Below are 13,307 nucleotides of genomic sequence, written 5' to 3'. Positions count from 1 at the left end.
TTGTTATTTTTCCTAAAGAAAGGCTAAATCTCACAGGTTGGTAACCATAAATATATGCTGATCTGCAACTAAGCATAACTTCACACTGAATTTGCTACTTATTTGGTGATAACGGTATGATGCATGTGCACTCAGGTAACTTAGCTTAACGAACTTTTATTCAGATTTTGAATGTTCACATTTTATTAAAAATTGGGAACGATATTTCTTATTTACTAGATGCTTATTTCCCCCCATGTGTTTAGTCACAGCCTGCTTTTGGATAGAAATTGGAATTCAGTTAAAACTACAAAAAAGTCCAGGTTTCAGAAATTGTTTTTATTAGCTAAATAAGACTATATTAAATGTACTAGCGATAGAAGACAAAGTTTATCAAAACATGTTTTGTATGTACCTGGCTTATTAAACGGAATAAATTATTTCTAGTCACCATATCCCTCAAAAGTTATGACGCAGCAGAGCTCTGCTTCTCTGGAGTCCCACATAATTTTTAATCGCCTCAAACTGGAAAATAAGCTGTCTTGTCTTTTCAATTCCCCAAACATTTTCTCAACTTTAAATGAACCAGTTATTGAACTTTAATAAACTGAACAAACTGAAATGATGTTAATAATTTTTTTTTCTGCAAGTGCAGGAATTGCTACCAGGGCTGAAAGCTGATCGGTCATGTTAGCAAACATACATTCTAGGCAGTTATCCAGTGACCTGTCTAACTCTAAAACTTTGGCAGCAAATATGCACTGATTTATTATTTTGTTTATGTAATTCAAATTATATTAATACATTATAGCACATGTAGGTTTTGTTATAAGTTGTCATCATTTCCAATGAATTTTTCAACCAGTTTGCTTTATAAAGAAAAACCTATTGAAATAAAAGTCTCATTTAGATTTAAAAAGTCCCACTTTCATTTTTTAATCCATCCATTTTCATACACCATGTTTTAAAATGTTTATAATACTTATTATCATTTTATTATTTTATGGATCCCTATGCATAGCAAACCTTTAACAAGCATGGAATAAAACAAGTCTTTACCTGAACTGCTTACCTTCTGGAAACAGACATCCATCTAAAAAGGCATTGTATAAATAATAGTAGAAAAGAGGAAGAGATACAGGTTATTTAATTTGATCATGCCAAAAGCTATCCTAAACGTAAGCAAGCAGGTTATCTGACAGCTTCATTATGTTTGTTTTCTTGTTGCACACACACTAGAGGACTTCCAGCACACACTAGAGGACTTCCAGGTTATTATCATCCTCTAAACCCACAGAAATTATGGATTAGACTGTGGCTAGAAAAGCATATGTAAGGCATATCACCAGAACTGGTGATGGGAAACTCAGTGTGACAAAATATTTAACTTACCTTGGATGAACTTTGTGAAACAGGGCCCTCACTGACCAAAAATACGCTACCTGAATTAAAAAGAAACATTAAAAAAGATATATTGCATATGGCAAATTGGATCTTCCATACAGCCAACTTCAGGATAGCCCACTAAAGACTGAAACCTATGTTCAGTCTGCAAAAGTGATGCCACCTTACACTACAGCTGCCAAAAAAGGACAAGTTATCACCTCATCAAAAAGGCTTAGGTTATTTCATAACCTTGAAACTATTGTGCATATCAAATGTCAAGATAAAATCATGAAGAGTGAGCTTTGGTAAAGAAGTTGCATAAACTGCAATCAAAGTAATACTTTGTGCCCCTCTGCACTCATTGCAGGAGTGCATGATGGGGGAGAGAGGAGGGAGTGAAAATATCATGACCACACCAATTGCTAATTTTCACATTCCCACTTCCTACAGAGGTCATAACAAAATATCACAGATTGTAAAGACCAATTCTGTAAAAAATACATTCTGGTATTCTCAAGAATGCTACAAGCTGCCAAGCCACAGCAATTTCTGGTGAGCTTTATGACAAAAACAACTTATTGGTGAATCACAGAAGATTTAGTGGTTGCTTTCAAGTAAGCAACACGGGGGGAAGGAGGGCAGGTTTGTTGACCAAAACTAATGAAACCTCCAATTTATGCAAAGATAGGCTGAAAAAATCTCACAAGAACTTAGCTGCCATAATGGTGTAAAGAGGCTGCAGTGGGGCTGAGTTTTCTGTTATGACAAAGATTAATTCATCAATGAACAGCAAGTCACATGACTGTGGTTTAGGACACATCCTTTGACTTACCATAGCTTTTCATTTCACTACTGTAAAAGCTACAGTAAAACTATAGTACAAGTGATTTTGTTGTGATTTCACATGTAAGAACTCTTTGCTAAAAGGAAATGGCAATAGCTCACTCTGTGAAGTTCTCAGTACTATTTCATGTATTTCTGTATAGTGTTCTTCATTAAATAAATTTGCTCATTTTAAAAACAGTCTTGATGTATTGCTTGGAATCTTTTTCTCATGTTTACAATATTACCTTTTGGTACTGAGAGTCTTGGAGGAAAAGCACAAATTAAATAGACAAGTTAAACACACTTATTAATATGAGTATATTGCAGGATTTGTCCAGTGAGGCAAAAAATTGAACAGAAAAAAAGAGATGGAGTGTGTAGAAAATGTAAATATAAAAAAAGAACATTTTCAGGGGATAACTGCAATAATGAGAAACAACAACATGGATAATCAAAAGATATCCAACCTAAGTGTGAGGGATTTAGGGCTCATTTTCTGTTTTTCATATAGGGAACTAGGAGCTAAGAAAAATAACCTTTTCCCTCAGATGATGCCATCAGTATAGTGCTTTGTATTGTGGAGGGCTTCTTGCCTTAATGAAGTGGACATACGTGGGATGAGGCAATGCACTATGTAACACAGAAAGATCCAAATTAACACAGGGCCACCCAAGTGAACTCACATGGTTCATCTTAAACACACACAGGTTGCAAATGCCCTGGGGGAAAGAAACACCTTGAAGGAGACGCCCACTGTGCAAGGTATAAATAGAATCTCATTGGAACGAGAGTTTGCAGTCTGAGTCCTTACCAGGCTGTGCTACTAAACTTGGGCTTTAGGCTAGACTCTTAACTTCTGCCATTATGAGCAGTGGCACTAAGTCTTCATATAGCTCTTCTAGAATTATTAGCAGTAGTGGTGGTGGTGGTGGTGGTGGTGGGGGTGGTGGCGGTGGCGGTGGCGGCGGTGGTGGTGGAGGAGATGCAAGGACTGGGTACAGCTCAGTCTCCACTAGAAAATATACTTCCTCTGGAAGAAGCGGTGGTGGAGGAGGCTTCTCGGGGAGAAGCTATAGTGGTGGAGGTTCTAGGAGCAGTTATGGAGGGGGATTTAGCGGTGGCAGTTGCGGAAGGATTAGCCGTTCCAGTTATGGAGGGCGAATAAGTGGGGGAAGCTTTGGATCAAGTGGTGGTGGTATCTGTGGGGGATTTGGTGGTGGTGCTGGAGGATTTGGAGGTGGTGGTGCAGGATTTGGTGGTGGTTATGGAGGTGGCCCTGGTCCATGTGGTTTTGGTGGCAGTGGTGGCTTTAGTGGTGGTGGATTTAGTGGTGGTGGTGGCTTTAGTGGTGGTGGATTTAGTGGCGGAGGCTTTAGTGGTGGTGGATTTGGTGGCGGTAGTTTTGGTGGTGATGATACTGGCCTCCTTTCCAACAATGAAAAGATGACCATGCAGAACCTTAACGATCGCCTGGCATCTTACTTGGACAAGGTGCGATGTTTGGAGGAAGAAAACACTAACCTTGAACGTCTAATCAGGGAGTGGTATCAGAAGCACGGTCCTCAAGGTGGAAGGGACTACAGCCACTATATTGGACCAATTGAAGACCTTCACAATCAGGTAGGAGCTTTTTCTTTTTCTTTTTTTTTAAAACCCACAAACTCTAAGCATCATAAGGGATTTTTTTTTGAGACCAGGCTCAGATGTCTCAGGAGATAGCAGGTACAATATTCAACAAATCCTACGGTGCTTGAACAAACTCTAAAATATTAAGAAATGTTCAGATTAAGGGATGTGTTTTCCTATTACCCTGACTCTGGAAGACTCCACAAATCAGATATTACCAAGAGCTGCCAACCTTAAGTGTGATGCACTTGCACAGCTCGGCTGGCTTGCATGTTTTTGTGGGGCTGGACCCAACTCCACTGACTCTCTGTGCTGCTACAAATGAATGCCTCTCTCCTTCCATGGGATATGAGGTAGTGACTTTGCCAGCAATGTGGATGGCCAACACTGAGCTTTAGATGGTTACAGACCTTTCCAAGTGTGGAAAATAAGCCAAGATGTGTGCTGTAGGTTCTTAGCCCTATTAATTAAGAAAACAATCACAGCCAGTTAGCTATCTCAGCCACGCTGAAGATTCCAGTAACTCTCACTGATGGCAGCCTATAAGTACATATGGGGCGTGCATCAGAATCTGGGGGAATGCCAGAGCACCCCAAGAGATGACAAGGTCATACAGTCACGGACTCCTGCAAGACTGTTTTAGGTTGGACATAAGGAAAAGCTTCTTTACTGTCTGAGCCCCCAAGGCCTGGAGCAGACTCCCCCCTGAGGTGGTGGAAGCACCTACTCTGGACACTTCTAAGAAACACTTCGACGCTTATCTTGCTGGGATCCTTTGACCCTAGCTGACTTCCTGCCCCTGGGGCAGGGGGCTGGACCCAATTATCTTACGAGGTCCCTTCCAGCCCTAATGCCTATGAAACCTATGAAATCTGAATGCAGCTGTTGGTAAACATTTTTTGCCTTACTTTGGGGGATATAGGGGTCTTGTTTAACCATTCTTTTGAACAAGATATAGTGGTTATACTATGATGCATTTGCAAATCATACATGCTAGCAAAAGCTTGATTAATACACGCACCTGTCAATACTGATATGCATGTACAATATACCATTTGCCTTGTAGCAGACATGAAAGCATGTCTTGCATTTCAGATTTTACTCTCTCTCAGCGTTCCTGCACAGCATTGCTATGGATAGTGTTATTAAGGAATCCATATATGTGTCCTGGTTTATTCCTTCTTTCTCTATGTCAGTCTGAAGGAGCCACAGGGATGAATATCATCTCTCACCTCTTTTTCAGATTGTTTCTGCAACTGTGGATTGTAACAAGAGCCTTCTGGACATTGATAACACTAGGATGACTGCTGATGACTTTAGACTGAAGTGAGTATGTCTCTCCAACATGTCAACCCCATTTTCTTGTGTCTTTTTCCCCTCACATCTGCCTGCATGAAACCATGGAGTGTCTTACTATTGACCATACTGAAAGACAGTTGTTGGAAAAATTATCACTTTAAGAACTTTTAGCTTTTTATTAGATTTCCATTGAAAGTGAACCTTCCAAGATTTAAATTCCCTGCCTCTAAACTTTGCTTACATTTCCGAGCAGCTACTTGTGATTTAGGTTCAGAGTTCAGATGATATAAATTGATGAAACTTCACTGGTTTCAATGGTGTTAGGATAACTTTTGTGATTTGAAAGTGATAAAAACAAAAACACTTTGAAGAATTGCTTCTGAGGACAGGAGAGACTGGAAGGTGATACCTTTGTTATGTATACATTGAGGGGGAACATGTAAAAGCCTGAGAGAAAAGTGTTTTCTTAAGATACATATCACTTGCATGATCTTCAAGTATGACATCCATATTTATCCCATCTACAAATTCAGTCCAATAAGACATTACAAGCAAACCTTGTTTCTTGATTGTACCAATAGGCCTGGTGGTCAGGGAGTGCTGTGGGCATGAGCCTCCTCCACTCGGACAAGTGAAGGAATGATTCTACTGAAGCCAACTGGATTAAAACAATGTAAAAATCAGTGTATGTGCAAAGAGAGTTAGGGCTAATGTATTAAGAATTAAACAAAAAGATTAAAATAATGCAGAAAAGGATGAACTGATGAAGATGTCTCATTCATAAAGATTATGTCATTGCTACTAAATTGAGCACTCCAGCATTGCTTTTATTATCTTTTCTCTTTGTGGTTCAGGTATGAAACTGAACTCAATCTCCGCCAGAATGTGGAGGGTGATATTAATGGCTTACGCCCCTTGTTAGACGAACTGACCTTAGCCAGGTCTGATCTGGAGGCACAATATGAGTCCCTGAGGGAGGAACATATTTCTCTAAAAAAGAACCATGAAGAGGTAAGATCCCTCCGACCTTGAAACAGTAACTAGGTAAAATACCCTGGTAAGACATTTCTCCATGGACTTTCTTGAATAAGAACAACTAAAAGTTGGCCACTGACTCTAGTTGTCCAACTTCAGGCATTCTGGTTCCAGTTTTCAGAGATGTTACGTGCTCGTAGCTCTCACTGACTTGAGCTGGCATGTATCTGGATTGGCAAAGGGGAGGTTAGGTTAAGACCACTTTGAATATAAGACCACATGAAGAAATGAGTGGAGATCATTCCTTTTGTTCAATTCTTTTGTCAAAACTATGGAATAAAAAACAGATGCAATAAGCAAAGGAGCTATCCATGACAGTTGTCCTTTAGTGGGAGTCACTGCAAATATTTCTTGTGGGTCATAATGCAAAAGATGACTACTGCAAAGTGCAACCTACATTTAGGGTGTGTCTGCTCATAAACTCTTACTGTGCAGTAACCTTGTAATGCTGTTCAGTAATGTGCTGGTCGAAAACCATGCTAATATGCTACTGTGTAGTGTTATTAGCTTACTGCACAGTAAGCATTACCAGCCCCACTCTCCCTTGTTCTGGCTCTACTGCACAGTAATGTGAGTTACTGTGCATTGAATTGCTACTTGATTAACCAAGTACTAAACTTAATGTGCAGTAACTAGGGCATATGAATGAACATGTACATACCCACAGCATTCACAAAATCCATCAGGAGGCAGAGGTAGAGCCAAACAATCTGTGATGCCTCAGTGTTGCTTGATGGAAATCTCCACTCTTGGTACATGATTGAGAAGATCTTGTAAGATGTAAATAAAGGCCTCATAAGAAAGAGTGATGTTGGCAGTGGGAGAACAGTCTCCAGAGATGAGGAAGATGACTGCAGGTATGACTTCACAATGAGGCATTTACCCTGGGGATTTCACTTTCATTGCAGGAAATGAAAGGACTGCAGTCACAGTCTGGTGGTGATGTCAATGTGGAGGTCAATGCTACCCCTGGCAGTAATCTGACAGAAAAACTAAATGAAATGCGACGTGAATATGAACAGATCATTGAAAGCAACCGTAAAGAGGTGGAAAGATGGTATGAAACAAAGGTAAATTACAGTATTTATACATAATTATCTTTCCCACAAAAAGACTTGACCTACTTTATCATATATGCAATCAGTGGGGGAGGCTAATTATGTATTTATTACCCAATGATGATCATCTGCAAATTATCTGGATGGTTTAGTATAAGCTGCTCAGGGCTGGAATGATGGAGTTTGCTGCAAGCTAGGCTTAAGGTAAACTTAAGGTTAGTATTATGTGGAGCCCCTGTATTAAGACAACAAGGGGAATTACAAGCTGGCTGGTGGTGATTTGACAGAGTCGTGCATAGAAAAATTATGAAGTCTACCCCATGTTGCAACTTCCCTAGTTATATCCACTGCTTTTCTAGATGGCTTTATAATAAAAAAAAAATTCACTGTAACTATAAATAAAAAAACTTTCATTCTGTATTTACATTTTTCAGATGGAAGAAGTTAATCAGCAAGTCCATAGCAGCGGTCAGGAAATAGAATCAAGCAATCAACAGGTCTCAGAGCTGAGACGTGACTATCAGACACTGGAAATTGAGCTTCAGTCTCATCTCAGTATGGTATGACATTTCCATTTTCTTTGCTTCTCATAAAAGACAGAGGACACATGAGTTACTGGAATGATAAGACAGCAGTTATTTCAAGCATTCTTTGTGTAAATGGAGAGAGGCTATAAAGGACTTCTCCCTTTCATTATGGAAAAGTACTGCTTTGTGCATCAAAGGGAGCTAAGATTTGCTACATGCCCACAAGCTGTCTATTCTTTTCATTTTTTAGTTGCAGTCTTTGCAGTCCAACTTGGAAGACACAGAAAACCGTTATAGCATGCAGCTGCAACAGATCCAGAACATGATCATCCCTGTGGAAGAAGAACTGGCCAGTATCCGATGTGAAATGGAGAGTCAGAACGAGGAGTACAAGATGCTACTTGGCATCAAGACTCGCCTGGAACAGGAGATAGCTCGATACCAGGCACTGCTGGAGGAAGGACAACAAGACATTGGGTATGTAAATGACTGAGAGTTGGATGATTTCCAGAAGCATTAACGCTGTCAATTGTGAGTGTAAATTGCAGCAAACTTAGCGACAACATAAAAACAAACTCAGGGGGCAGGGCTGGCAAACCAGATTCTACAGCCACAACATCTGCATAAAAATAGGGCTCATTTGGCTATACTGAGCAATCATTGTGAGATTTGAAGAGTTGTTGGGGATGGTCCTGAAAGTGTCGGGCCATCCTGGTTTTCGGAACTGGAACAGGAACGTATTTCAGAAGTTCCACGCTACCTACTTTGGGCTGCACAGACAGGGCCATGTAAAGAGTCTTCCTGGCATTATTCGGGCATTTCTGCTTCCAAAAAGGACCAGGAAGGACACAGTGAAATTGAAAAAGATTGCAGCTTGACAATAACCACATTTCTCCAGACTGTCACAGAAGTTTCACCCTGAAAGGCCCTAGCGAAGGTTCAGGCTGTTCCTTATTTTCTCTGAAGCAATTGGCCTGTTTTGTTTAGTCTTGACCTATGTCCTAACACAAATAATAAAAGGAGTTGGCTTTTGTGCCTTTCCAATTTGGAAACGGTTGACACACTAGACTGAGCCTCAGAATTCAGGACCCAATATGGCAAGGTATTTCCTAGCCAGTCAGACCATGGGAAAGGCAGCTCCAGGTAAATTCAACCTAAGGATGCATAGTCCAAGGAGACATGGATATGTCACAGCATCTTTCTCTGTGCTGACCCTACAGGGTGAGGGGGCTAGGTGAGGAAAAGTAGGGGGATGCTGGCCAGGCTTTTGTGTATCCTCACTGAATTGTTTTCCTTTTATGAAGTGATAGTGTGGTTTTAATCACTTTTATCTTTCTTCTTTCACAGAAACCAACAAGGAGGAAGAGGAGGTGGTGGTGGCTATTCTTCTGGAGGAATGAGAGGAGGGAGCATAGGTGGAGGTGGTAGCACAGGAGGGGGTGGCCTTGGAGGAAGCAGCATGGGAGGAGGCATGAGAGGGGGCAGCACTGGAGGGGGCAGCATGGGAGGAGGCATAAGAGGGGGCAGCATGGGAGGGGGCATAAGAGGGGGCAGCATTGGAGGGGGCAGCATGGGAGGAGGCATAGGAGGGGGCAGCACTGGAGGAGGCATGGAAGGGGGCAGCATCGGAGGTGGTGGAATAGGAGGAGGAGGTGGTAGTGGAGGTGGTGGCTCCTCTGGTATTTCAGGGGGAGGAATAGGAGGAGGTGGTGGAGGAGGAACTAGAATTTCAGGAAGTGGTAGTGGTGGCGGATATTCCCACTCCTACTCTTCATCTTCCCATGGCATCTCCTCATCTTCTCACTCCAAGTCTGACAAGAGTGGTGGAGAAAGCCATGGTAAGGGTTATTATACTGTTCAATTGTTTCCTTTGTCCCTTTCTGATTAATTTTGACCATGTGCCAATTATCTCATTGGGCTGAAAGGATCACTGGCAGGGGACTCTTCACATGTCTATTTTACCCCTTTCTTTGTCAATTGGAGGGACAGACGGGGAGGAAAACCTTGAGATAATTAGGGCTGCAGTGTGATTTATAGACAGCTGTTTCACTCTTAATTCCAAATATAATGAGACTCTGCCATTAACTGGGTATCCTGGAAACCCATCTGGTGGAAGTTCAGTCTGAACATGGTCTTTGTAACAATGGTCAGTTGGGATCTTTAGGACACAGAAGGGAGGTTTCTACAGCTGTTATGGGGGGGTGTATTAAATTTGGGAGTGCTCTTTGACTCCCAGTTGTTCCTGATGCCACTGCAAGCCAAGACGTAGAGTATGAAAAATGGACCTCGGATCAAAGATGAATGGGGGAGGGAGCTTTTCTGAGACAAAACGAAGGGAGAAGAAATGAAAGGTAATAGGAAAAAATAGGCAAATGCAGGCAGAAGACAGGGAGGGGGAGCCCCGGGGAGAAGAAAAGTGACGTTAAGGCAGAACCTTTTGAAGATGCTTCAATGCACGGTGGATTCATGGGCTGTCTTCTAAAATAAAATGCATTCATATTCTTATGCTATGAAAACCAAAAATCAATCTGTCCCCTTAGATGTGCATATTTGCTTCCTTTTTATTTTAATAGATGGTGTAAATGAATATCATGCAGCATAGTTTTGCTGAAATAACACTTAAGTATAATTACAACCTTTTTTCCAGCTCTTCCATGCTCTCAAGACCACCCCCAAAATACCATTTTTTTCTTAGTTCTGGGATACTTTTGTAAGCTTCTGCAATATTGACAACCAACCTACCAATTTCCCCAATTCCCTTTTTTTTTGTCCAATTTTTTGTTGTCAATGTGGTTTTATTGCATTGCTAAATTAATGAATGGTGCCCTCCATCTCTCAACAGGGTATGGAATAAAATCCTAACTAGAGATACCAATGATCCTCCAACTCAGTATTGTTCAGAGAGAAAGTTAAAGCGTGTTGTCTACATTCTCGGCATGCCTGAACAAAGAATAAGGAGAAAAGCTCCGAAGCGTTACTTAGCACTGCTACTGCAATCTGTCCCAAGAGGCCCATCACAGCTGCTGAGATGGGCCACCTTCCTGCCTGTCACACTCCTGCCCTTTCTATTTGCAATGCTCTATGGGTTCAATCGTTGATATTTGAGTTAAACTGTACCATGCACAGTAATCTACTTTTTGGTGAAAAAATTCTCTAATAAAACTTTATTTCTGTCTAATGCAACCAGGAACCTGTGTTTGGGAAGTATTTTTTAATGCTTTTTTGTGGGCATACAGTTCAGCCGTAAATACCCAGCCACCTTCCCCCATAACATGTATTGGGATGGGTGTGTTTTTTTCATAAAGAAGACCTTTCAGATTCAGGAATCATGTCACTCCATTATGACTAGATAAATCTTGGGACCAGAATAACATTTCTGTCAAATAAACAACACAAAATGAATACCTATAGGAAGGGGAAGAGAAAGTTGAGGGAAGCTAGTTTTACATTAAATATGGCACTTCTTTGACCCGCAGACACAAAGATGTGATAGCATGGACATCCACTAGTTTTGAGGTATTGAACTGGTGGTACGCATACACCTGGGGGTACTTTGTATGGTTCAAGGGGGTACGCGGCAGTGGTGTGGAGAAGCCGGCTGCACTAATGGTTTTCCTGCCGCGTGCTGCGTGTGGGACTCCCTCCCTCCCTGCTCATCGACCTGCTGTCAAGGGACTCCCTGCTTCCCAACCAGCCACCAAGGGTACCCCAACCAAAACATGTTGAAAACTCCTGCACTAGTTAAAAGGAACAGAAAGCTATATAAAAAATCCCCTTTGTGTCAGAAAAATTCTATTCCAGGAGCTGTTCCCTTCATATGATTCGAACATTGATGGTAATATTTCCTCCCTGGTTGCATCAGCTACAGTATGTGTGAGGGGGAAGAGGAGAGAGCATTCAAAGCTCCAGCCTGGTGGCAGCAGGCTTGTGCCTGGGCAGGGCTGGCTACGTACTGGGGCAGCAGAGAGCAGCTGCCACCTCTCCTGGTGTTCCCAGAGCTCTGGGAGCGCCACTGACCTCCTCTTCTTGTTCTTGCCCACCTGGCTCTTTCTGGATAAATGAAAAGAATAATTTATGAAACGTGTATGATGTATTAATTTATGGATGTTTATTTTTCATATTTTGACATAATTTTATAAAGCTGTTTACTGTATACTGTCATTACTAAATTGTCTTACACCCCTAACCTCATGCAATCCTGAAAAATTTATATTAATAAAAATAAAAAAATTCCCCAATTCTGTACACTCCTGATAACATAAATGGATAAAAATCAAAACAAATGCTTAAAAATAGACATTGATTTTTGCTATCTAGACTATATTTTAAAAAATGAATTCTGCAAAGCCTACTCACAAACTGTTAAGGTTAGACTGACTGGCCTCTAGTTCCTTAGCTCACTTACTTGTTCCTCTCTTAGGCGGAGGCTTTATACATGCTGTTCTCCAACCATATGATAAAGAACCTGATCTGATGCTTGCCACTGAACCTATCATTTCACATGCCAGTTCTTTCCGAGGGCGTTAAGCTCCTTGAAATTTCCTTCCACCTTGGCTGAGGTTCATTTCTATGCCCTTGCTCCCATTATCCAATCTGTATTTGCCTCATCTCATGAACATCATTTTCCTGACAGAAAACTAAGATGACACATTCATTTAGCTTGAGGCCCTTCTAGATTCTCTTTAATCTTCATTTCATCCCTGTTCCCTTCAATCTCTGTTTTCTTGTTCTCTTCTCATTTGAATGATTGAAGAATCTTTGGACCGGGGGGCTGGGAGGGGATGGGGGGCAGAGATTTACTATCCTTTGCAAGAATATTACATTTAGCTTAACTTTTGACATTTCTCACTTTATTCTTGCATGACTTGCCTCATAAAACATAACTTTCTTTGCTGATCAATCTTTTTCCTATTGTATATAGTCTAGTTCTCTGTTTATTCTTAATATGCTCCTTGTTGTGATTATGCATCTGGTTAGATATTACATCCCTTCCTACAATTTTCCTTCTTGCTTTGGAAATAAAATCCTGATAATTTTAGCTCTTTGACTTGAAGAAAATCCAGACTTCTTCTACATTTCAGCTCATGAACTCCTCAGCCCAAGTGATTTTACTAAGAAGTTCTGTTAGTTTATCAAGTTTTTCCCTTTTTAAATCCAAAATCTGAGTTACTGACCTATTTAATGCAAGTAAATCAACCCATGATTACCTAATCCAAAGATATTTTCTGTAACCAGTCCTTCTTTAATGTCCTTGTTTCATATAAAAGCAAGCATAAAACAAACTCTCATTGGCCCTGCTGTTATAAATAACATTTATTCTCAAATCTGGGACATTAGAAGCTCCTATAACTATAGAATTCCCAATAATAATTACATTACAGTGTCCTCTATACAAATCTGGGTCTGTAAGCAGATTCCCAGCCAGCACTCCGTCAGTACTACACAGTGGGTCTTTTTTAATCATCCTTCCCCAAAGTGACTTGGACCCAAACAGATTCTGTTTTACCCACACGGACCCTCACTTCTTTAGTCTCTTATAGGATAAATATTAAGCCTGTGTGAAGCAGCTAGT

General features: G+C 40.8%; 1 protein-coding gene across 1 annotated transcript in view; it reads left to right on the top strand.

The window, feature by feature from the left end:
- The first annotated feature begins 3,142 nt into the window (after positions 1-3,142).
- LOC109320327 (keratin, type I cytoskeletal 10-like) overlaps positions 3,143-13,307 on the top strand; it is a 19,617-nt gene continuing 9,452 nt past the window's right edge. The window contains exons 1-7 of the mRNA XM_019550376.1: positions 3,143-3,810; positions 5,060-5,142; positions 5,970-6,126; positions 7,059-7,220; positions 7,643-7,768; positions 7,986-8,212; positions 9,083-9,573. Of these exons, the coding sequence (XP_019405921.1) occupies positions 3,634-3,810; positions 5,060-5,142; positions 5,970-6,126; positions 7,059-7,220; positions 7,643-7,768; positions 7,986-8,212; positions 9,083-9,573 (1,423 nt within the window). The 5' untranslated portion in view covers positions 3,143-3,633. The remainder of the gene's footprint in view (positions 3,811-5,059; positions 5,143-5,969; positions 6,127-7,058; positions 7,221-7,642; positions 7,769-7,985; positions 8,213-9,082; positions 9,574-13,307) is intronic.

Source organism: Crocodylus porosus, unplaced genomic scaffold (genome assembly GCF_001723895.1).
Source record: "Crocodylus porosus isolate Cpor-Errol unplaced genomic scaffold, CroPor_comp1, whole genome shotgun sequence".
NCBI lineage: Eukaryota > Metazoa > Chordata > Crocodylia > Crocodylidae > Crocodylus > Crocodylus porosus.
Note: the sequence above shows the minus strand (reverse complement) of the source record. Positions and strands in the feature narration are given on the sequence as shown.